General features: G+C 48.8%; 1 protein-coding gene across 17 annotated transcripts in view; it reads left to right on the top strand.

Moving 5' to 3' along the window:
• LOC106602294 (lymphoid enhancer-binding factor 1) overlaps positions 1 to 25954 on the top strand; it is a 62126-nt gene that overhangs the window by 25954 nt on the left and 10218 nt on the right. Inside the window, exons 4-11 of one of the 17 annotated variants that reach the window (XR_006769554.1) lie at positions 8516 to 8648; positions 16120 to 16210; positions 17091 to 17210; positions 18124 to 18289; positions 19402 to 19509; positions 20377 to 22743; positions 23971 to 24036; positions 24606 to 24649. Coding sequence is in view for 13 of the 17 variants with exons in the window: in XM_045716474.1 (XP_045572430.1) it covers positions 8516 to 8648; positions 16090 to 16210; positions 17091 to 17210; positions 18115 to 18289; positions 19402 to 19509; positions 22695 to 22743; positions 23971 to 24036; positions 24606 to 24640 (807 nt within the window). In the remaining 4 variants the exon portion in view is untranslated. Of the gene's footprint in view, positions 1 to 8515; positions 8649 to 16089; positions 16211 to 17090; positions 17211 to 18114; positions 18290 to 19401; positions 19510 to 20376; positions 22744 to 23970; positions 24037 to 24605; positions 24650 to 25954 lie in introns of all 17 variants that reach the window. The other 16 variants (XR_006769553.1, XR_006769552.1, XR_006769551.1 and 13 more) reach the window with 16 other exon arrangements.

Here is a 25954-nt window from a genome sequence, read left to right as displayed (position 1 = left end):
GGTTTAGGTAGAGGACGGTGCTGGCTAGTAGTGGTGCTATGGTTTAGTTAGAGGATGGTGCTGGCTAGTGGCTAGTAGTGGATCTATGGTTTAGTTAGAGGATGGTGCTGGCTAGTAGTGGTGCTATGGGTTAGTTAGAGGATGGTGCTGGCTAGTAGTGGAGCTATGGTTTAGGTAGAGGACGGTGCTGACTAGTAGTGGTGCTATGGTTTAGCTAGAGCATGGTGCTGGCTAGTAGTGGTGCTATGGTTTAGTTAGAGGATGGTGCTGGCTGATAGTGGTGCTATGGTTTAGGTAGAGGATGGTGCTGGCTAATAGTGGGCTATGGTTTAGTTAGAGGATGGTGCTGGCTAGTGGCTAGTAGTGGAACTATGGTGTAGTTAGAGGATGGTGCTGGCTAGTAGTGGTGCTATGGTTTAGCTAGAGCATGGTGCTGGCTAGTAGTGGTGCTATGGTTTAGTTAGAGGATGGTGCTGGCTGATAGTGGTGCTATGGTTAGGTAGAGGATGGTGCTGGCTGATAGTGGTGCTATGGTTTAGGTAGAGGATGGTGCTGACTAGTGGCTAGTAGTGGTGCTATGGTTTAGCTAGAGCATGGTGCTGGCTAGTAGTGGTGCTATGGTTTAGTTAGAGGATGGTGCTGGCTGATAGTGGTGCTATGGTTAGGTAGAGGATGGTGCTGGCTGATAGTGGTGCTATGGTTTAGGTAGAGGATGGTGCTGACTAGTGGCTAGTAGTGGGCTATGGTTTAGTTAGAGGATGGTGCTGGCTGATAGTGGTGCTATGGTTAGGTAGAGGATGGTGCTGGCTGATAGTGGTGCTATGGTTTAGGTAGAGGATGGTGCTGACTAGTGGCTAGTAGTGGGCTATGGTTTAGTTAGAGGATGGTGCTGGCTAGTAGTGGTGCTATGGTTTAGTTAGAGGATGGTGCTGGCTAGTAGTGGTGCTATGGTTTAGGTAGAGGATGGTGCTGGCTAGTAGTGGTGCTATGGTTTAGGTAGAGGATGGTGCTGGCTAGTAGTGGTGCTATGGTTTAGGTAGAGGATGGTGCTGGCTAGTAGTGGTGCTATGGTTTAGGTAGAGGATGGTGCTGACTAGTGGCTAGTAGTGGTGCTATGGTTTAGTTAGAGGATGGTGCTGGCTAGTAGCGGTGCTATGGTTTAGGTAGAGGATGGTGCTGGCTAGTAGTGGTGCTATGGTTTAGGTAGAGGATGGTGCTGGCTAGTAGTGGTGCTATGGTTTAGGTAGAGGATGGTGCTGACTAGTGGCTAGTAGTGGTGCTATGGTTTAGTTAGAGGATGGTGCTGGCTAGTAGCGGTGCTATGGTTTAGGTAGAGGATGGTGCTGACTAGTGGCTAGTAGTGGTGCTATGGTTTAGGTAGAGGATGGTGCTGGCTAGTAGTGGGCTATGGTTTAGTTAGAGGATGGTGCTGGCTAGTAGTGGTGCTATGGTTAGGTAGAGGATGGTGCTGGCTAGTAGTGGGCTATGGTTTAGTTAGAGGATGGTGCTGGCAAGTAGTGGTGCTATGGTTAGGTAGAGGATGGTGCTGCCACCTGGCCGTGCTGCTGCTCCAGTTTCAACTGTTCTGCCTGTGGCTATGGAACCCTGACCTGTTCACCAGACGTGCTTGTTGCACCCTCGACAACTACTATGATTATTATTATTTGACCATGCTGGTCATTTATGAACATTTTAACATCTTGACCACGTTCTGTTATAATATCCACCCTGCACAGCCAGAAGAGGACTGGCCACCCCTCATAGCCTGGTTCCTCTCTAGGTTTCTTCCTAGGTTTTTGGCCTTTCTAGGGAGTTTTTCCTAGGGAGTTTTTCCTAGCCACCGTGCTTCTTTCACATGCATTGCTTGCTGTTTGGGGTTTTAGGCTGGGTTTCTGTACAGCACTTTGAGATATCAGATGATATACGAAGGGCTATATAAATAAATTTGATTTGATTTGATTTAGTAGTGGTGCTATGGTTAGGTAGAGGATGGTGCTGGCTAGTGGCAAGTAGTGGACTATGGTTTAGGTAGAGGATGGTGCTGGCTAGTAGTGGTGCTATGGTTAGGTAGAGGATGGTGCTGGCTGGTGGCTAGTAGCGGTGCTATGGTTAGGTAGAGGATGGTGCTGGCTAGTGGCTAATAGTGGTGCTATGGTTAGGTAGAGGATGGTGCTGGCTAGTGGCTAATAGTGGTGCTATGGTTAGGTAGAGGATGGTGCTGGCTAGTGGCTAATAGTGGACTATGGTTTAGGTAGAGGATGGTGCTGGCTAGTAGTGGTGCTATGGTTAGGTAGAGGATGGTGCTGGCTGGTGGCTAGTAGCGGTGCTATGGTTAGGTAGAGGATGGTGCTGGCTAGTGGCTAATAGTGGTGCTATGGTTTAGGTAGAGGATGGTGCTGGCTAGTGGCTAATAGTGGACTATGGTTTAGGTAGAGGATGGTGCTGGCTAGTAGTGGTGCTATGGTTTAGGTAGAGGACGGTGCTGGCTAGTGGCTAGTAGTGGTGCTATGGTTTAGTTAGAGGATGGTGCTGACTAGTAGTGGTGCTATGGTTTAGGTAGAGGACGGTGCTGGCTAGTGGCTAGTAGTGGAGCTATGGTTTAGTTAGAGGATGGTGCTGGAGAGTAGTGGTGCTATGGTTTAGTTAGAGGATGTTGCTGGCTAGTAGTGGGCTATGGTTTAGGTAGAGGATGGTGCTGGCTGGTAGTGGTGCTATGGTTAGGTAGAGGATGGTGCTGGCTAGTGGCTAGTAGTGGTGCTATGGTTTAGGTAGAGGATGGTGCTGGCTAGTAGTGGTGCTATGGTTAGGTAGAGGATGGTGCTGGCTGGTGGCTAGTAGCGGTGCTATGGTTAGGTAGAGGATGGTGCTGGCTAGTGGCTAATAGTGGTGCTATGGTTTAGGTAGAGGATGGTGCTGGCTAGTGGCTAATAGTGGACTATGGTTTAGGTAGAGGATGGTGCTGGCTAGTAGTGGTGCTATGGTTTAGGTAGAGGACGGTGCTGGCTAGTGGCTAGTAGTGGAGCTATGGTTTAGGTAGAGGATGGTGCTGGCTAGTAGTGGTGCTATGGTTTAGGTAGAGGATGGTGCTGGCTAGTGGCTAATAGTGGACTATGGTTTAGGTAGAGGATGGTGCTGGCTAGTAGTGGTGCTATGGTTTAGGTAGAGGACGGTGCTGGCTAGTGGCTAGTAGTGGTGCTATGGTTTAGTTAGAGGATGGTGCTGACTAGTGGCTGGTAGTGGAGCTATGGTTTAGTTAGAGGATGGTGCTGGAGAGTAGTGGTGCTATGGTTTAGTTAGAGGATGGTGCTGGCTAGTAGTGGGCTATGGTTTGGTAGAGGATGGTGCTGGCTGGTAGTGGTGCTATGGTTTAGGTAGAGGATGGTGCTGGCTAGTGGCTAGTAGTGGAGCTATGGTTTAGTTAGAGGATGGTGCTGGCTAGTAGTGGTGCTATGGTTTAGGTAGAGGATGGTACTGGCTAGTAGTGGAGCTATGGTTTAGTTAGAGGATGGTGCTGGAGAGTAGTGGTTCTATGGTTAGGTAGAGGATGGTGCTGGAGAGTAGTGGTGCTATGGTTTAGTTAGAGGATGGTGCTGGCTAATAGTGGACTATGGTTTAGGTGGAGGATGGTGCTGGCTAGTGGCTAATAGTGGACTATGGTTTAGGTAGAGGATGGTGTTGGCTAGTGGCTAATAGTGGACTATGGTTTAGGTAGAGGATGGTGCTGGCTAGTGGCTAGTAGTGGTGCTATGCTTTAGGTAGAGGATGGTACTGGCTAGTGGCTAATAGTGGTGCTATGGTTTAGGTAGAGGATGGTACTGGCTAGTGGCTAATAGTGGTGCTATGGTTTAGGTAGAGGATGGTACTGGCTAGTGGCTAATAGTGGTACTACAGTTTAGTCAGAGAATGGTACTGGCTGGTAGTAGAGCTATGGTTTAGGTAGAGGATGGTACTGGCTAGTGGCTAATAGTGGTGCTACAGTTTAGTCAGAGGATGGTACTGGCTGGTAGTAGAGCTATGGTTTAGGTAGAGGATGCATATGTGCCTCCTAGATTCAGTAAAAGCTGTGTCGGTCACAGAAGCCCCCAGGTTTCCCCTGGTGGATTTAGCCTTAAGGACGGCACACAATGGAGGCACAGTTTATTAAGAAGTTGAGAGAAATGGGCTGTGACAGCTGCAACTGGAAGAGCACAAAAGAGGTCTTCTCCAATATGGTGGAGGCAAGGGCATTTCTAAAGCTCCCCGGCTTTCTCAGGTGCCAGAGAGTCCGTCAGCAAGCGGGCCGTGTTGGTTTTTCTGCCATGGGATGGAGCTGGAGATATTGGGGGAAGTGTGTGCACGGGTTTGTGTGTGTACCTGCATCAATGACTGCATCTCTCTCTCTCTCTCTCTCTCTCTCTCTCTCTCTCTCTCTCTCTCTCTCTCTCTCCATCCTCTCTCTCTCTCTCTCTCTCTCTCTCTCTCTCTCTCTCTCCATCCTCTCTCTCTCTCTCCCTCTCTCCATCCTCTCTCTCTCTCCCTCTCTCCATCCTCTCTCTCTCCCTCTGTCGGAGAAGAGAACCCGAAGATTGGAGAGCTTAAATGAAAATCCCCCATCCAGGTTCTTATCTCGTTCCCGCAGGGAAGCAAATGTGAGCTGAAAGGCGTAACAATTAAGAGAAGAGGGGTGAGGATGGTATAATTTTAGCCCCAGCTAGTACAGGCATGTCCCTGGCTGCTCCAGGCCCAATTCAGGCCCTCTACTTGGGAGTCCTCTTCGGTCCTCAGCCTGGTGGGATAAAGTGCCGTTAAAGCTATTCCAACACACAGATTATCCCCTGACCTTTGACCCTGGCTGACCTGGGTTCTCCAGGGCTTGAGACGTCAGGACTGTAGAGCCAGGGTTTAGGGACTAATTAGTTGCTATGAGTGAGCTAATTTTGTTTGAAGTTGGATTGAGATAATCTTTTGTAGTTGATGCTCACTCTATTTTTGATCAGAACCCCTTTTTGGTGTTTTTCATTACTATGCAAATTAGTTCTGAAAATGTTGGACTATTTTGAGGCAGGATCCAACATTACGTAAGAGGTGGTCAAGCCAAACGTACTTGATATGTTTGATGCTGGAGTGTGTGTGTGTGTGTGTGTGTGTGTGTGTGTGTGTGTGTGTGTGTGTGTGTGTGTGTGTGTGTGTGTGTGTGTGTGTGTGTGTGTGTGTGTGTGTGTGAGAGAGAGAGAGAGCAAAAGAGAGAGGGCTGAGACCTGGGGGTCTTGATGCTTAACCAGGCTCCGGAATCTGACACACATGAAGGCCCTTTTAGTAAGGTGTGCATAGCTGAGATCCACCCCACCCTACTGCTAAACCCCTGGTTAGGACATTCCCAGAGGGGGTAGTTTGGTGCCAGTCTGTGAGGGGTCCGGTCCGGCAACACAGGAAATTCCAGGGGGAGTAGTGGCCCTGCCACAAATTAGCATGCTGAGAATGTCACCTTAGCACGAATCGCCTCACTGCAAATCAAGCCAATGAAAGTCACCTAGTGGTGTTTTATTTATTTATTTATATATATATATATATATATATATATATATATATATATATATATATACATACACAGTTGAAGTCGTACATTTACATACACCTTAGCCAAATACATTTAAATATGTTTTTCACAATTCCTGACATTTAATCCTTGTAAAAATGCCCTGTTTTAGCATCACCACTTTATTTTAAGAATGTGAAGTGTCAGAATAATAGTAGAGAGAATTATTTATTTCAGCTTTTATTTCTTTCATCACATTCCCAGTGGGTCAGAAGTTTACATACACTCAATTAGTATTTGGTAGCATTGCCTTTACATTGTTTAACTTGGGTCAAACGTTTCGGGTAGCCTTCCACAAGCTTCCCACAATAAATTGGGTGAATTTTGGCCCATTCCTCCTGACAGAGCTGGTGTAACTGAGTCAGGTTTGTAGGCCTCCTTGCTCGCATACGCTTTTTCAGTTCTGCCCACACATTTTCAAAAGGATTGAGGTCAGGGCTTTGTGATGGCCACTCCAATACCTTGACTTTGTTGTCCTTAAGCCATTTTGCCACAACTTTGGGAGTATGCTTGGGGTCATTTGCGACCAAGCTTTAACTTCCTGACTGATGTCTTGAGATGTTGCTTCAATATATCCACATAATTTTCCACCCTCATGATGCCATCTATTTTGTGAAGTGCACCAATCCCTCCTGCAGCAAAGCATCCCCACAACATGATGCTGCCACCCCCGTGCTTCACGGTTGGGATGGTGTTCTTCGGCTTGCAAGCCTTCCCCTTTTTCCTCCAAACATAACGATGGTCATTATGGCCAAACAGTCTTGGCTGATTTCTTTTGATTTTCCCATGATGTTAAGCAAAGAGGCACTGAGTTTGAAGGTAGGCCTTGAAATACATCCACAGGTATACCTCCAATTGACTCAAATGATGTCAATTAGCCTATCAGAAGCTTCTAAAGCCATGACATCATTTTCTGTAATTTTCCAAGCTGTTTAATGGCACAGTCAACTTAGTGTATGTAAACTTCTGACCCACTGGAATTGTGATACAGTGAATTATACGTGAAATAATCTGTCTGTAAACAATTGTTGGAAAAATTACTTGTGTCATGCGCAAAGTAGATGTCCTAACCGACTTGCCAAAACTATAGTTTGTTAACAAGGAATTTGTGGAGTGGTTGAAAAACGAGTTTTAATGACTCCATCCTAAGTGTATGTAAACTTCTTACTTCAACTGTATATATATATATATATATATGCGTATGTTTGTTTGTTTGTTTAGGGATAGCATTTGTTATATGTTGGGCAAGATTGGGTGTAGTCAAAATGTGTAGGATGGGTTGATGGATGACTGTCAGATCAAGCGTATAGCCTTTTGAAATATCATGCTATACGTTTACCCATCATTCTTATACACACCGGATTAGAGTGATCGTTTTTTCAGACAAGGCCATATATCCTTTAGAAAGGCTGTTTTGACTCTACAAGTCAAGCAGGTCCAGGGTCAGTGCTGGGTGCTCTGATTGTGAGTAGTAGATTTAGCATGACTAAGCAGTACCATGTGTTCAGTGCTGTTGGAGCGTGTAAGCGGCTGGGGGGCTGGCCGGGTTGGAGGGGAGGGGGGGGTGCAGGCCTCTGTGAGTCATCCTAAGGGTGGGGGGTGGTAGGAAAGGGGGTGCTGTGGCCAGACCACTGCTGACGTGAATAACCCTGCCTTTTGGTTCTACTGCAGACGTCTCTATGATATCTCTCTCTCGTCCTCTCTCTCGTTTTCTCTCTCCTTCCCTTTCTTGTCCTTCTCTTTCAAATCTCTCTCTTTCAATTCAAGGGGCTGTATCGGCATGGGAAACATGTTCTTTCTCTCTCTCGTCCTCCTTCCCTCTCTCGTCCTCCTTCTGTCTCTTGTCATCCTTCCCTCTTTCTCTTGCCCTATCTTTTTCTCTCTCCACCACCCCTCCTCCATCGCTCATCCCTCCTTCTCTCCTCCTTCCCCCGGCTCTGGCTCTGTAATGAACTCCTCTTATTCACCGGCTAATGACTGCCTTTGATCTCACTGCTAAGACCTCTGCTCTAACTCTACCCTGTGGGGCTTTCTCTTCCACTCTCCCCCTTCTTTCCAACCCCCTCTGCCCTTAGGCAGGAAATAGGGGCAGTACTCACGGACCACGGCTAAACAAAGTTTTGAGGTGTTGGGGAAAAGCTGGAAGGGGAGTACATTGAGACCTGCCCTGTGGGAAGGTGTTTTATTTTTTACTGTTCCATTAAAGCCCCCATGCAGTTTTTTTATATATTCTTTTTTAGCATCACATATGTCTAATAAATCACTGTTTATTTCATGAAAATGAAACTCCATGCCACTTGAGCAAAATATATTTGTAATCATTTATTTCCCTGAGCCTCCTTATGCCATTGAAATGCTCAGTCTGATCGTGTGGGCGTGTTGATACAAATTTAAATATATTTACATACACAACCCTGATTGGCGGATTAGATCGTTTAGAGACTCTAGAGCCTACCGCAGTTACCCCTTCAAAGTATGGAGGATACATGTGTAAATAAAAGATTACTGGTCATTGGTCAGAATAATCAGATCAGATTGTGATGTCATGCCGTGGGCCAGAAACTCCATGCCACCTGAACAGGCTGAAATCCAAAATCTCTTACACTAAAAGGGCATTTTCACAATTTCAGAGTCTTATTTCGACCCCATGGTGTGGAAATATAATTAAAAACAGGAAAATTGTGACTGCACCACCCCTTTCATCTTACCAACTCCTTTTTCTGTGTGTGTGGGTGTGGGTGTGTGTGTGGGCTACACAAATCACCAAACGGCCGTACCCTTGTCATTTGAGAGAGGGCCGGGACTTGATTTAGCGCTGGAAAACTGTGGAAATGCTAGCTGCTAGCTGAATTGAGGAAAGGCAATGTAATGCCTTGTTTAATGTGTTCTGCCTCTCTCATGGTGTCCTCCTCTCTCTCTCTCTCTCCCTCTCCGTTCCAGTCCAATAAGGTTCCGGTGGTGCAGCCGTCGCATGCGGTCCATCCGCTCACCCCCCTCATCACATACAGCGACGAACATTTCGCCCCCGGACCCCACTCCGGACACCACCCCCAGGACGTCAACCCCAAACAAGGTAGCCAATGCCCTCCTCCCCTCAAATCACTAAAGCAGTGGACATCATTAACCATGGTAACACAAAGGAGACACATATTTTGTACACACATTTGTTTACATCCCTGTTAGTGAGCATTTGTCTTTTGCCAAGATAATCCATCCACCTGACAGGTGTGGAATATCAAGAAGTTAATTAAACTGCATGATCATTACACACCTTGTGTTGGGGTCATTCTAAGGCCACTCTAAAATGTGCAGTTTTGTCACACAACACGATGACACAGATGTCTCATGTTTTGAGGGAGCGTGCAATTTGCACGCTGACTGCGGGAACGTCCACCAGAGCTGTTGCCAGAGAATTCAATGTCCATTTCTCTACCATAAGACACCTCCAACATCGTTTTAGAGAATTTGGCAGTACGTCCAACCGGGCCTCACAACCGCGGACCCCATGTAACCATACCAGCCCAGGACCTCCACATCCGGCTTCATCACCTGCGGGATCGTCTGAAGCCAGCCACCCGGACGGCTGATGAAACTGTGGGTTTGCACAACGAAGAATTGTCAGAAACCGTCTCAGAGAAGCTCGTGCAGTCCTGCGTCGTAACCTACTTCAGTGGGCAAATGCTCACCTGTGATGGCCTCTGGCACGCTGGAGAAGTGTGCTCTTCAGAGGTGAATCCCGGTTCATCTGTACCGGGCAGATGGCGTCGTGTGGGCGAGCGGTTTGCTTACGTCAACATGTGCGCCCCATGGTGGCGGTGGGGTTATGGTATGGACAGGCATAAGCTACGTACAACTAACACAGTTGCATTTTATCGATGGCATTTTGAATGCACAGAGATACCGTGACGAGATCCTGAGGCCCATTGTCGTGCCATTCATCTGCCGCCATCACCTCATGTTTCAGCATGATAATGCACGGCCCCATGTCGCAAGGATCTGTACACAATTTCTGGAAGCTGAAAATGTCCCAGTTCTTCCATGGCCTGCACACTCACTAGACATGTCACCCACTGAGCATGTTTGGGATGCTCCAGTTCCCGCCAATATCCGGCAACTTCGCACAGCCATTGAAGAGGAGTGGGACAACATTCCACAGGATACAATCAACAGCATGAGGCAAATGGTGGTCACACTAGATACTGACTAGTTTTCTGATCCATGCCCCTACCTTCTTGTTTTTAAAGGTATCTGTGACCAACAAAGGCATATTTGTATTCCCAGTCATGTGAAATCCATAGAATTTATTTCAATTGACAGATTTTTCTAATATGAACTGTAACTCTGTAAAATCGTTGAAATTGTTGCCCATTTTTTATATTTTTGTTCAGTGTAGTAAAGATTTTCACATCGCACCGTATTCATCACTACCCATCTCCACAAAGAGGCATGAAGCCAAAGCTATTCCTCAGAGGGAAATGTAACGCAGAAGTTCACCCAGCCACCTACACAAGGTGGTTGTGTGACGTTCTGTCTCAGAGAAAGAAAAGTAGAACACCTTCCTCCACACAGCGTACCGCATCTCCCCACCTACCTGAATCAAGCAGAGAGCTCCTCAGACAGGCACGGCTGTCAGGGCCTTACCACACTGCACTGCTGAAAACCCCTTTTATTTCCTCTCTATCGTTCTTCTCTATCTTTCTCTACTCTTTTTTTACCCCTCCATTCGTCACCCTATATAATACTATTTCCCTGTTTGTCTGGGTAAAAAACGTCACAGTTAAACCCCTGACAGACTGTCTGTCTGGGTAAAAAACGTCACAGTAAAACTCCTGACAGACTGTCTGTCTGGGTAAAAAACGTCACAGTAAAACCCCTGACAGACTGTCTGTCTGGGTAAAAAACGTCACAGTAAAACTCCTGACAGACTGTCTGTCTGGGTAAAAAACGTCACAGTAAAACTCCTGACAGACTGTCTGTCTGGGTAAAAAACGTCACAGTAAAACTCCTGACAGACTGTCTGTCTGGGTAAAAAACGTCACAGTAAAACCCCTGACAGACTGTCTGTCTGGGTAAAAAACGTCACAGTAAAACTCCTGACAGACTGTCTGTCTGGGTAAAAAACGTCACAGTAAAACCCCTGACAGGCGCTAGAGCATAAAGGCAGTTGGAAAGCCCAGGCACAGTCAGGGTGAGACTTTGGCAGAGGTTCATAAGTCTTGTACTGGTTTGGCCCCGGCCCTCCATATGCGCTCCCCTCCCCTCTCCTCTCCTCCCCTCTTCCTTCCGGGCTGCCACGCACCGGCCCCCACTTAAAAGCAGGAGGCAGACCAGACAGGATGCGATGTGTGATGACGGAGCAGTTGAGTAAATAATCCAATATGGCCGCCATACACCAGATCTATCCAGACACTGTAGTGATCTTATGTACCGGTACACAGCAGGACGACTGAATTGTGGATTTAGTGAAAGGCTGCATTTGTCCCAGAAAGTCATTCACTTCCCTTGTAGCTACAGGATTTCTTTACAGTAATGCCTTCAATAGGGCTCCGTTTTTTTAATACATTTTGGTCCTCATTTACAGTCCTCATACATTTTGGTCTGAGTAGTTCCCAGGGATTGAGTATGAGAGTTGATGATAAACATAGCACAGGATGGAGTTATATGAAGAAACCGCTGGAGGAGATCTGAGTCTGAATCGACCCACACACTCCCATAGCCTGGACTGGTCCATGTAGAAGAGATCTGCTAGATGAATTAGCTGTAAATGAAGTCCCATGGCATTTCCAGGTCTAGGTACTGTAGAAGAGATAAAGATATGTAGGAAGCAGAGAGGGTAGTCTCTATCCATCTCTCTCTCTCTCTCTTGTGCTTTCTCTTTCGCTCTTTCTCTTACTCTTTCTATCACACTTTTGCCTTCTTGTTCTCTTGCTCACTCGCTCTCTCGCTCTCATTTTCATCAGCCAATCGACTCGCTGCACTCCATAGCGGAATCAGGACTTTGATCTTCTCGTTAATTATTTAAGAAATCATGGATGTTCTCATTATGGGTCATAATAAGCTCTAATATGTGCCGGGCGGTAACGTCGGCTCAAAGGTCAAACTCCGGAGCCCTTTGAACAGACTTCAGACTTCACATTGTAATTTACAATGATAAAAATGTAACACTTAAAATATATTTTAATACGAGATCATATTTTGAAATACAAGTTATGTCTACATGTGGACAAGGTTATGAAAATGGTTCAGAAGCAAGGCTAGCAGGGTAAAATGGTGGGAAGGATGTTGATGTGAACGTGAGCGAGTAATTCTGCACCTTTTTAGTGCCTTGAGTGACAGTGTTAACACTGAGCTCCCCTCACTCCATCTCTATCTCTCCCTTCCCTCCTGACTTTCCTATCCTTCACTACCTTCTCACTTTCCCTCCGCCCCATGCTCCTTACCCTTCCTTACATCCCCCATTCCTCTCTCTCACGCTCCCCCACCTTTCGCTCCCTCTCCCTCCTTCCCTAGTGCCCTACAGAGCACCCTGAGACTGGGGTGGTGAATAAGTGGGCTGGGGGTGCTGGAATCCAGCGTTGCTACAGTGGCTTTGGAGATAAGCCTCCTGTCTCTGCCGCTCCGAAGGAGTTAGACCCCATCAGACTGCAGCCTGAGAAGAAAGAGGGGAGTGGAGAGGAGGGGGGGGGAAGCATGGATCCATCTGGGATTAGGAGATGGTGTTAATCTGGAGGCATTTGCCTTCTTCTATGTGTGTGTGTGTCACTGCAGGGCCTTCTACACGGGCCTACACAGCACTCCCTTGACCATAGCTCCCAGTCTGACAGATCCATTTACTAGGGTCCTTAATTTCCTTTACCCTCCTCCCTCTCTCCATCCTTCCATCCCAGTTTAACTTCTCGCCAGCCTCCACAACAAGCGGAGGTAGGCTGAGAGCCCTTGACCTTGAAGCCCAAGAGGCCTAGCGTTGATGAAGAGAGGGAGAGCTTAGCTGTGTTGAGGACCCAGTGACAGGGCAGGGCCCCAGTGAATGCTCTCTGTAAGGAGCATTACAGGAAGCACAGAGAGAGACAGGCCTTAATGAACACTCTGACTGGAGGGACTGGAGGGACTGGAGGGCTACATGGGGGATTAGAGGGACTGGAGGGCTACATGGGGGGGACTGGAGGGCTACATGGGGGGACTGGAGGGCTACATGGGGGGACTGGAGGGCTACATGGGGGGACTGGAGGGACTGGAGGGCTACATGGGGGGACTAGGGGGACTGGAGGGCTACATGGGGGGACTAGGGGGACTGGAGGGCTACATGGGGGGACTAGAGGGACTGGAGGGACTGGAGGGCTACATGGGGGATTAGAGGGACTGGAGGGCTACATGGGGGGACTAGAGGGACTGGAGGGACTGGAGGGCTACATGGGGGGACTAGAGGGACTGGAGGGACTGGAGGGCTACATGGGGGGGACTAGAGGGACTGGAGGGACTGGAGGGCTACATGGGGGACTAGAGGGACTGGAGGGACTGGAGGGCTACATGGGGGGACTAGAGGGACTGGAGGGACTGGAGGGCTACATGGGGGGGACTAGAGGGACTGGAGGGACTGGAGGGCTACATGGGGGGACTGGAGGGACTGGAGGGCTACATGGGGGGACTAGAGGGACTGGAGGGACTGGAGTGCTACATGGGGGACTAGAGGGACTGGAGGGCTACATGGGGGGACTAGAGGGACTAGAGGGCTACATGGGGGGACTAGAGGGACTGGAGGGCTACATGGGGGGACTAGGGGGACTGGAGGGCTACATGGGGGGACTAGGGGGACTGGAGGGCTACATGGGGGGGACTAGAGGGACTGGAGGGACTGGAGGGCTACATGGGGGATTAGAGGGACTGGATTGCTACATGGGGGACTAGAGGGACTGGAGGGCTACATGGGGGGACTAGAGGGACTGGAGGGACTGGAGGGCTACATGGGGGGACTAGAGGGACTGGAGGGACTGGAGGGCTACATGGGGGGACTAGAGGGACTGGAGGGCTACATGGGGGACTGGAGGGACTGGAGGGACTGGAGGGCTACATGGGGGGACTAGAGGGACTGGAGGGACTGGAGGGCTACATGGGGGGGACTAGAGGGACTGGAGGAACTGGAGGGCTACATGGGGGGACTGGAGGGACTGGAGGGCTACATGGGGGGACTAGAGGGACTGGAGGGCTACATGGGGGGACTAGAGGGACTGGAGGGCTACATGGGGGGACTAGAGGGACTGGAGGGCTACATGGGGGGACTAGAGGGACTGGAGGGCTACACGGGGGGACTAGAGGGACTGGAGGGACTGGAGGGCTACATGGGGGGGACTGGAGGGACTGGAGGGCTACATGGGGGGGACTAGAGGGACTGGAGGGACTGGAGGGCTACATGGGGGGACTAGAGGGACTGGAGGGACTGGAGGGCTACATGGGGGGACTGGAGGGACTGGAGGGCTACATGGGGGGACTAGAGGGACTGGAGGGACTGGAGTGCTACATGGGGGACTAGAGGGACTGGAGGGCTACATGGGGGGACTAGAGGGACTGGAGGGCTACATGGGGGACTAGGGGGACTGAAGGGCTACATGGGGGGGACTAGAGGGACTGGAGGGACTGGAGGGCTACATGGGGGATTAGAGGGACTGGAGGGCTACATGGGGGACTAGAGGGACTGGAGGGCTACATGGGGGACTAGAGGGACTGGAGGGACTGGAGGGCTACATGGGGGGACTAGAGGGACTGGAGGGACTGGAGGGCTACATGGGGGGGACTAGAGGGACTGGAGGGACTGGAGGGCTACATGGGGGGGACTGGAGGGACTGGAGGGCTACATGGGGGGACTAGAGGGACTGGAGGGACTGCAGGGACTGGAGGGCTACATGGGGGACTAGAGGGACTGGAGGGCTACATGGGGGGACTAGAGGGACTGGAGGGCTACATGGGGGACTAGAGGGACTGGAGGGACTGAAGTGCTACATGGGGGGACTAGAGGGACTGGAGGGACTGGAGGGCTACATGGGGGGACTGGAGGGACTGGAGGGCTACATGGGGGACTAGAGGGACTGGAGGGCTACATGGGGGGACTAGAGGGACTGGAGGGACTGGAGGGCTTCATGGGGGGACTAGAGGGACTGGAGGGCTACATGGGGGACTAGAGGGACTGGAGGGCTACATGGGGGGACTAGAGGGACTGTAGGGACTGGAGGGCTACATGTGGGGACTGAAGGGACTGGAGGGCTACATGGGGGGGACTAGAGGGACTGGAGGGCTACATGGGGGGACTAGAGGGACTGGAGGGACTGGAGGGCTACATGGGGGGACTAGAGGGACTGGAGGGCTACATGGGGGGACTAGAGGGACTGGAGGGCTACATGGGGGGACTAGAGGAACTGGAGGGACTGGAGGGCTACATGGGGGGACTAGATGGACTGGAGGGCTACATGGGGGGACTAGAGGGACTGGAGGGCTACATGGGGGGACTAGAGGGACTGGAGGGCTACATGGGGGGACTAGAGGGACTGGAGGGCTACACGGGGGGACTAGAGGGACTGGAGGGACTGGAGGGCTACATGGGGGGACTGGAGGGACTGGAGGGCTACATGGGGGGGACTAGAGGGACTGGAGGGACTGGAGGGCTACATGGGGGGACTAGAGGGACTGGAGGGACTGGAGGGCTACATGGGGGGACTAGAGGGACTGGAGGGACTGGAGGGCTACATGGGGGGGACTAGAGGGACTGGAGGGACTGGAGGGCTACATGGGGGGGGGACTGGAGGGACTGGAGGGCTACATGGGGGGGACTAGAGGGACTGGAGGGACTGGAGGGCTACATGGGGGGACTAGAGGGACTGGAGCATGGGGGGACTAGAGGGACTGGAGGGGACTGGAGGGCTACATGGGGGGACTAGAGGGACTGGAGGGCTACATGGGGGGACTAGAGGGACTGGAGGGACTGGAGGGCTACATGGGGGGACTAGAGGGACTGGAGGGACTGGAGGGCTACATGGGGGGACTAGAGGGACTGGAGGCCTACATGGGGGGACTGGAGGGCTACATGGGGGGACTGGAGGGCTACATGGGGGGACTAGAGGGACTGGAGGCCTACATGGGGGGACTGGAGGGCTACATGGGGGCTAATGTGAACCTTTCTGTATCTATTATAATAATACACACTTGGCACACAGCCACACACACGTACAGTTCATACACTGAATTCCAACGCTGCCTGGCACAGATGTCCTTGTCATGTCAGTGACATGCAGGATCAAACCATTCAAAGATGGGAGTGTACACGCACACCCAAATATTATTGGGTGGTTACCCCTCATTCACGGTCATTAAATGTTCTAACAATAATGTACAGTATCAATAACAAGCAAGGCTCCAAACACTGTTACAATATGGTGTCTATTACAGCAACGTTTCAACAACGTTGGGACAACGCGTCATCTTCATGGTCGGGTCATTGAATGCATGTTCTGTTCCTTTTCATACAGGACAGTACCACTCATCCTGTCTCTCTACAGGCATGCAGCGGCATCACCCCGGGCCAGACATGACCAACTTCTACCCCCTCTCCCCTGGAGGAGTGGGACAGATCACGCCCCCACTAGGATGGTACGTTTAGGATGACCACACACACACACACACACACACACACACACACACACACACACACACACACACACACACACACACACACACACACACACACACACACACACACACACACACACACACACACACACACACACACACACACACACACACACACACACACACACACACACACACACACACACACACACACACACACACGCACACACACACACACACAACCACCCAATCAACAAGGGAAGATTGAGACCAACTATATACAGTACTATACATGTGGATCAGACAGACAGACAGACAGACAGACAGACAGACAGACAGACAGACAGACAGACAGACAGACAGACAGACAGACAGACAGACAGACAGACAGACAGACAGACAGACAGACAGACAGACACGCAGAGGGGAAATCCAGGCCTTGGACTCTGTCTCATCAGTGCCGTGGCCTCACCACACTGGTTCTCCCTGTGCCCAGCACATGTTCAGCAGACTGCCCCATACGTGCTCACGCATATTCAGCTGTCTATTTAGCTGCTCAAAAGACTCCCTGTGTCAGCGGCTGCCTCTGAGCTGCACTATGTCGGTAGCTCTCATATGAGGCCTCGCTCTCTCTCTCTCTCTCTCCCCTGGATTCTTTATTACCATATCTCTCTCTCCTTCTCATTTCTCTCTCCCCCCTTCTCTGGTTGGTACATGCCAGGACAGTCCTGGTATTGACAGGAGAGGCTTTGCACCCAGATTCTTCCCTACTGTACTTTACTCAAACATCTCTCCTGTGTTTTCTTTGAATATATTTTAACTCTTATTTCTCCTAGTGTGAGTATGTTGGGGAGAGAGAGAGGACGAGGTTCTAAAGTTAATGCATGGGTTCTTGTTCCAGGTTCTCCCACCACATGGTCCCGGGTCCCCCCGGCCCCCACGCCACAGGGATCCCCCACCCGGCCATCGTCAACCCCCAGGTCAAACACGAGCCCCAGCACGACAACGACCTGATGCACATGTGAGTCCCCCAAACAGTGGCCCTGTCTGGGTCCACTTCACACAGGGCCAGCCGTGAGTAGAGTGTGGGGGGCTCAAACAAACCCTCATATGTCCCTCTCTACTGTTACGCTGAAAACACACATTCCTACCAAAACACACCTCGCTATTCTAATCCTCATGGTATTAGCAGCACATTGAGTTCAGGATACTTCCAGGTATTTGGCCACTCAACCACATGTTCCAACAACGCAGCAGTCCAGCCTCCCTGCTCTCCTATCACCTTGATGTGAGGAGATAAGCAACAAGGGCCTCACAGAGCTGATAAGGGCCCCACCACGCTTCATTTGGCCCCTGGCATCACAACATGCATACCAACAGAGACACACACACACACACACACACACACACACACACACACACACACACACACACACACACACACACACACACACACACACACACACACACACACACACACACACACACACACACACACACACACACACACACACACACACACACACACACAGAAACAGAGAGACACACAGAGACACACACACACCACACAGATCAAGGTCCTGTGGCGCTGGGGCTACTAAGTGATTGGCAGTGTGTGTGCTGGGGGGGAAGGTTTAGTTGCCATTACTGGTGAAGTAATCTCTCTCTCCGCTTGAAAGCTCCAAGACTGTGTGACTGTACATGATTAAAGACTCCTGGCGTGCTGGCAACGCCTCGCACGCACACACCCTCGCTCCCAATTGGCTGAGGCGAAACAGACCCCTTGCCGTTTGTTCTCACACTCCGGAGGCGCCCAGTTTCTCCGTCGCAACCCTCCCTCCTCCGTCCCCCTCTTCGTCTTTTAGCACCGCCGCCGTTCCCTCCTTCTTCTTTACCTCGCTCCCTTGTTCTTTTCTCGCCAATTGTTTTGCCAGGAAGCCTCAGCACCAGGACCAGAGGAAGGAGCAGGAGCCCAAGAGACCCCACATCAAGAAGCCGCTGAATGCCTTCATGCTGTACATGAAGGAGATGAGGGCCAACGTGGTGGCAGAGTGCACGCTCAAGGAGAGCGCCGCCATCAACCAGATCCTGGGACGGAGGGTACGTATGGGAGAACCCAGGATAGAGCACCCTGACTGGGATGGAGAACGGTTAACCGCCCCCTGTTCTGTAGTCAAGGGTCTGAAACCTTGACAATGTGATGATGTGTGCTAGGGAAATGGCCATAAGACACCATTTGTGTTCTTGTGTTAACCATAACCACCTGACAGCATCTCTCGTTCAGCTAGAGGGCTTCGAGATCATAGAAATAGAATCCATAGAACGGGCCTCCCCATGCAAATCATGGAGAGAGTGTAATAATGTTATATGATGTACTGTTTTCTCTTTTGTTTCGTATGTAACGTAAGTGCCTTAATGCGTTTGGACCCCAGGAAGAGTAGCTGCTGCCTTGGCAACAGCTAATGAGGATCCCTAATAAATACAAATGATGTCATAATAGGTGGACTGGTTAGAGGTTCCAAGCCCTTTCTCTGGATCCGCTTTCTATGTTTGAGATGTTCCTTCAACTCTTCTACATCAAGGTCCTTCAAGGGACTAATCCCGATGACCATGTCCTTGTCCTAGCCTGTTACTTCCCCTCATCAGACAGATCCACTTCCTACCTGACTGACTAGCGGACATTCAACCAAATTGGCTTTTTCTTCAAACTTACCGTAGATAATAATAGTGTGGTTTGGAAATGACAAAATGTGTTCCTTTTGAGAATGGGAGTAGAAGAAAGTGAATGAGAAAGAGACCAATGGAACGTGTTTAAAGCCTTAACAGAAAGCCCTGGTGGTTGGGCCAGCCAGCCACAGCAAAGCTCTGTTTGCGGCCTGTGTTTGGTAATTGCCCGCTGACATAGTTTGAAGCAAAAGCGCCGCTAAATTGGAACCAGTGTTTTGATATGAAATCAAAGTATTTTTTTCTCTCTTTCTTCCTCTCTCTTGCCCATATGCTAATCTCTTCATCATGTTCGCCCCCTTTAAAAACAAAAAATGATTCCCTATTTTTTTTTTACCAAGCGTTTGTACATTTTTATAAAGGATTTTTTTCTGTAGCAAAACACTAGCACCCATGTCTTTGGAGGGATCTTTGGAGGGAACTTGAAAGTGCAGACCAGTAATTGACTGTGTGCTGTTTTTCCTTTTTTCTCTCTCGTACTGAATCAGTGGCATGCTTTATCCAGAGAAGAGCAAGCTAAGTATTACGAATTAGCCCGCAAGGAACGGCAGCTCCACATGCAGCTCTACCCCGGCTGGTCTGCCAGAGATAATTATGTAAGTATCATATAGAAACGGATTGGCAGCGGAGAGGTGTGTTGTGTGTGTGATTTTGTCAACTGGGATTGTATTTTTCTGGCCGGGGTTCAAATAGTATTTGAAATCTTTCAATTACTTTTGAGTGTTTGAGTCTGCCTGGAGTGCTAGATGAGCAGGGTTTGCACTTTTGGGGCTATTCCATTGGTCATATTTAGCCAGGCAAGGTTGATCAAGCACCGCTAAAGTATTTAAAAGATTGAAAATGCTCTTTGAACCCAGGCCTGTTCAGTTTTGATATAGGCTATAAGTTGTTTATGAAATTCAGAACAGTAGCTAGTATTCTGTGTTGGATTCCTAAAGACAACGCTACCTACAACACTCTAATAAACATTAGCCTTTTCCATGATAATGGTGTCCATTTTTAGCTGCTATGCTACAGCCCAATGTGTAATTCATAGCACTCTACTTCCATGCTATTATTACCACCATAAAGGATTCTAGTATCAGACTCAGTATTATGCGACGCTGAGAATAGTGGCCTGTGATGGTGCTGCCAGTCTTTGATGTTCTGTATCAACATGGAAGCCTTGGATATGTAAACAGAGTTGATGCCCCTACCCAGGGGCGTAGACACTTAGTGACGACTAGATTACTGTGTGGTTTCAGATGGCACAGCAACAAGATGTGTGTGTGTCTGTCAGGGCACCTGTTATGTTAATAATATGTCATGATCATCTAGGTGTGTTTGTCTGTTCCATATATGTGTGTTTGAGACTGTTCCGTGTGTGTGTGTGTGTGTGTGTGTGTGTGTGTGTGACTGTATGCTAGCGCCTGCCGTTGTTAAAAAGTGTGGCTCCAGCACTCACTTTCACTCCACCACCACAGGGGCTCTTTGTAGTGTTCATCTGCCTCCTCTCTGGACAGCCCCGCTCAGCACCTCTCACCTTCTGCCTCCGCCGCCCCGCCGCCACCACACCACGCTGGGAGAAACACTGCCGGACAGGGAGTAGAGGACAGGACGGCATAGGGCAGGACAATACAATGCAGTACAGACTTTAGTCTCTAGCCCTTACCCCATTGGTGTTGACAGATCTGAAAGGACTGATCTGATAGGCTAAAGCAATAAGCCAGGAAGTAGAGGATGACCTCATGGTGTCTGATGGCCTCTACTACCCTATAGCTGCGTTCGAATACTCATACTAACCGCACTAACCGTACTATTGTGACGTAAATTGAGTATGTAGTATGCTTATTGGTCATAGTATGGAGTTAGTATGCCAAAAGTTCCCGGATGTCGTACTAAATTCACCAAAATACGAAATATACAAGCAGTGGACACTGTTTCTGTGCTTTTAGAACCCATAATGAAATTCTTCAGAAAATGGCCGTGGCTTTTCAGATTTGAAGAAAATGGCGGAAAATATGCCGAAGTCTGACGAGAGTGGATACAAATGCATTGCTTTAACTAATTATGACCAATGGTAGGAAAATGTTGAGCAATGTAATAAAGTAATTACTTTTCAAATAAGTTATGTTACACGTTATGCTGGCTGACAATTTGTTAGCTAGGCTAACCTTACGAACCGCATAGCATATCATTACAGCAGTATGTACCGGTATGTTAGCTAGCTACCTAACGTTAGTTGGCTACTAATACATTGTTGAACTTGCCAGTATATTAACTATATGCTAACTAACTAACTACCCAACATTGACTTGATTATTCACAGCATTCTTAGCTTTGCTAAGTGGTATAGTCGTTGTGTGTTCTCAATGGGCTGGCTATCTATTCCGATTTCAGAGCACTCTCGTCTGAGTGTGCCAGAGTGCAGAATAAACGATGAATTTACGGACGCTCAACACCTGTTGAATATCAACCCTACTCCTCGGCCAGAGCGTCCAGTGTGCGCTCTGAACACTCCGAGTGCGAAGCGCTCTGAATTAACGAACGAACAATCTGACAACGCTCTGAGTTTACGAACGCCCAGAGCACTCTCTGGCACTCCAGATTGAATTTACGAACACACCCGAAATCGTAAGATGTCTGGCTAGTAATTTGTTATGCTAACAAGCGGTTGCATAGCAACAGCATCAACTTCCGGTAGACAGGCGAAGCGCTAGTACGCTCAACTGAAAGGATGCCGTTCATTTACAGTTGACTCAAATGAACTAATAGTATATAGTATGTAGTATATACTCATTAAGTATGTAGTATACTGTATGTTTTTATGGGTATTTGAACACAGCTTATGAGTCTCATAGAGAGGAGCACACACTTAACACCAAGCACCCCTCTGACATAAACTAAGCCCTTCATAGTACTGTACCACACACACACACACACATCCTCACTGTCATAGACTACTGTACACATCACCTGCCCCACCCTCTCTCTCCCTCCCTCCTCTCTCTGTCTGCCACAGCGGTGTGAGAGGAACCCAGATTAGCTCATCATAAATAAGTGGATTAGTAGACTTTGCAGCAGGAAACCAAAGTGCTGCTCATATTTGACTAGAATGACTGTTATGCTGCTATCTCCACCTATAGTCCCCCTCCCTAGGGGATTTGGGTATAAGCTATAAATCCACACACTTACTCACAGTGGAGCTCAGTGATCAGCGCTCGCTGAAGGGGGGGTTGACTGATGCTCTCCATGGTAATCAGTCGAGGACCAGCTCTCCCAAGTAATATATAGCCACATTTTAATTACATATCGATGTTTGGTATTAGGAGACTGAAAAAGACTACATACGCTGCTGCTGCTACACTTTAAGTCTTTATAAAAGAATGGTGATGGACGTTTTGTTCATTCTAGGTTGTTAGAGAGCACACACTGATACAGGTGAGGAGAGGACAACCAAGTTTGCTACTTGCTCCGATTGGAAGGCAAAGGGTGGGGTTCAAAACCTAACATTCTGGAATGGATCCTACCAAACATGTCTGTTTGTCAGAGAGCACACTATACTGAAGTCAGGTGTGGAGAGGATGGAGACAGCCAGCTCTCATAGGCAGGGAGTAGAGATGGTCAGCCCCTCTGACCAATCCCAGCGTGGTGATTGGCTGCAGGCCCAGAGAGCGAGGAGTGCTGGTTGGCTGCCTGGCGGGGGATGAGTGAACGGGGCAAACGGCAGCAGGACTAAGCGTGGTGGAGTGAGGGTGAGTGCTGGAGCCACACTTTAAGCGTTCACCTCGATATTTTCTAGGGAAAGAAGAAGAAGCGGAAGAGGGAGAAGATCCAGGAACCGGCTGCAGGTAACCAACCTCTCCCCCTTTTCCTCCCTCTATCTCTTCCTCTCTTTTTCCCTCTTTCTCTCTCTCTTTTTTCCAATTTTGCTCTTTCCCTCTCTTCCTCTTTCTCCCTCTCCCTATCTTTTTCTCCCCTCTCTCTCTCTGTCTCTTTCTCTCCCTCTTTCTCTCCCTCTATTTTCTTCCCTCTCTTTCTCTCCCTCTCTCTTTTCCTCCCTCTTGCGCCAACCCTTTCTCTCCCTGCCTTTCACTCCCTCTTTCTCTCTCTTTTCCTCCCCCTCTCTCTCCCTCTCTCTCCCTCTCTTGCCCTCCCTTTCTCTCCCTCTTTCTCTCTCTTTTCCTCCCTCTCTTTCTCTCGCTCTGTCTCTCTCTCTCTCTCTCTTTTCTTCCTCCCTTTTCCTCCCTTTCTTTTCCTCTCTCCCTCTATTTCTCTCCCTCTCTTTTCCTCTCTTTCTCTCCCTCTCTTTCTCTCCCTCTCCTTTCCTTTCTTTCTCTCCCTCTCTTTCTCTCCCTCTCCTTTCCTTTCTTTCTCTCCCTCTAATTCTCTCCCTCTCCTTTCCTCTCTTTCTCTCCCTCTCTTTCTCTCCATCTCCTTTCCTTTCTTTCTCTCCCTCTCTTTCTCTCCCTCTCCTTTCCTTTCTTTCTCTCCCTCTAATTCTCTCCCTCTCCTTTCCTTTCTTTCTCTCCCTCTAATTCTCTCCCTCTCTTTTCCTTTCTTTCTCTCCCTCTCTTATTCTCTCCCTCTCCTTTCCTCTCTTTCTCTCCCTCTAATTCTCTCCCTCTCCTTTCCTCTCTTTCTCTCCCTCTAATTCTCTCCCTCTCCTTTCCTCTCTTTCTCTCCCTCTCTTTCTCTCCCTGTCTTTTCCACTCTCCCCTTTTCCGCTCGATTGTTGTTCTATGAGGTGATGAGTGTTCAGTTTGTCCTTTACAAACTCTCCATGCAGTCTCTTTTGTGTTCGTCTCTCACACTAGTCATTTTAACACTTACATGCACCTCAAGCAATAAAAGGTCTTGTCACTGTGAAACAGGCCCCTGTAATGCTGAAATAATCATAGCCAGGTGTTGTGCCATGCTTGTCATACAGTATTGGGGAAGCTATAGCTGCATTTCCCTAGAAGTAACCAATCAAGAGGCCCCACTTTGACCATGTGGGTAGTTTCACCTGGATTATGCATGAAACGTTTTAGCCCCATCCACCCATAACCACCCCTCCCCTCCTCCTCCCTCTCCAGACCCCCATAGAACTCCATTCGACCCCTCCGCCCTCACTAGAGTGGGCTTTCAGAACCACCATGCAGGTACCAGTGTCACTCAACCTGCACCTCTCCTCTGTACTCCCTCCCTCTCTCCTTTCTCCATCCATCCATACATACATCCACCCCCCCCTCCACCTACTTTGGGATTAGTCTGTAAATGCTGGTTGGCTTCTTAACTGCTCTCTGGGCTTTGCACTCTATTGGTTAACCTGCTGTATGTCTCTGCCACTGTGCTCTTAGCTTAAAGCTCTATGTAAACGCTGTACCGTTGTGTAGGAACCTATTGGGGGAAAATCTATATTTAGAAATCTAATCACTATCGCTGTTGGTCCAGCTATAATGTAGACCGCGTGCTATATTACCATTTCCATACCTATTATCAAGTTGCTTCTACATCTGCATTGCTTGCTGTTTGGGGTTTTAGGCTGGGTTTCTATACAGCACTTGGTGACATCTGCTGATGTAAAAAGGGCTTTATAAAAACATTAGATTGATTGAATTTCTGCTTTAGTTTGTGGTGAGATGTTCAATTAGCCCAATTGGCTTTCTTTTCCTCACCTGGACATGCCTTATGTAAAGACAAACATGTTAAAAGATGCCATTTTCTGCAGGTACAGGCCAGAGAATGAAAACGGCGTACATCTGAGCATAAATGGTAAGACCCCCCCCCCCCTCTCCAGTCATGCCCGTCTGGTAGACTGTTTACAGACTAATCCTACAGGGTCCACCCTAAACTCACCATGGTCATTGTGTCAATCAGTGGGGGCTGCTGAGGGGAGGAGGGCTCATAATAATGGCCGGAACGGAGCGAATGGAATGGCGTCAAACCATGTGTTTGATGTAATTGATACCATTCTGTTTATTCTGCTCCAGCCATTACCATGAGCCCTCCTCCCCAATTAAGGTGCCACCAACCTCCTGTGGTGTCAATGGTGTTAAGTCTCAAGGAGTGGCGTGTGTGTGTGTGTGTGTGTGTGTGTGTGTGTGTGTGTGTGTGTGTGTGTGTGTGTGTGTGTGTGTGTGTGTGTGTGTGTGTGTGTGTGTGTGTGTGTGTGTGTGTGTGTGTGTGTGTGTGATAGTGTGTGAGTGTGATAGTGTGTGTGTGTGAAGTGTGATAGTGTGTGAGTGTGTGATAGTGTGTGTGTGTGTGAGATAGTGTGTGTGTGTGATTGTGTTCTGGGTGTATATTGACCTTGCCACTCCATTGACAGCCTTTTTTCTGGCTAGTGAGATGACCATCTGAATCCTCTGTGTGAACGTTGCAGTGCATGGCTGAGAAACTGTTGTTGATGAGTCCTGTCTTAAGTCCAAACTGATGCCCTTATTAGATGTAACTCCAACACGAAAATGGACAAAGTGCTCTGCATTATCGAAAGATGTTACAAAACAGACCTTTTTCTGGTCTGGCCTCTTCATAGCAGCAGATATTCCTGGAGGATTGGGAGATTCCGTCCCAAATGGAACCCTATTCCCTACATAGTGCACTACCATACCCCTATGGGCCTAGTGCACTACATGGAATAGGGTGCCATTTGGGAGGCATGCAGCCTAGACCCAGACCGATTATTGGGGGCCAAAAAAGCCGATACCGATTAATCGGCCGATTTAAAAAATATTTTGTAATAATGACAATTACAACAATACTGAATGAACACTTATTTTAACTTAATATAATACATCAATAAAATCAATTTAGCCTCAAATAAATAATGAAACATATTCAATTTGTTTTAATAATGCAAAAACAAAGTGTTGGAGAAGAAAGTAAAAGGGCATTTTGTGCCATGTAAGAAAGCTAATGTTTAAGTTCCTTGCTCAGAACATGAGAACATATGAAAGCTGGTGGTTCCTTTTAACATGAGTCTTCAATATTCCCAGGTAAGAAGTTTTAGGTTGTAGTTATTATAGGAATTATAGGACTATTTCTCTCTATACGATTTGTATTTCATATACCTTTGAC

The sequence above is a fragment of the Salmo salar genome, chromosome ssa04 (genome assembly GCF_905237065.1).
Source record: "Salmo salar chromosome ssa04, Ssal_v3.1, whole genome shotgun sequence".
In the NCBI taxonomy this organism is placed as follows: domain Eukaryota; kingdom Metazoa; phylum Chordata; class Actinopteri; order Salmoniformes; family Salmonidae; genus Salmo; species Salmo salar.
Note: the sequence above shows the minus strand (reverse complement) of the source record. Positions and strands in the feature narration are given on the sequence as shown.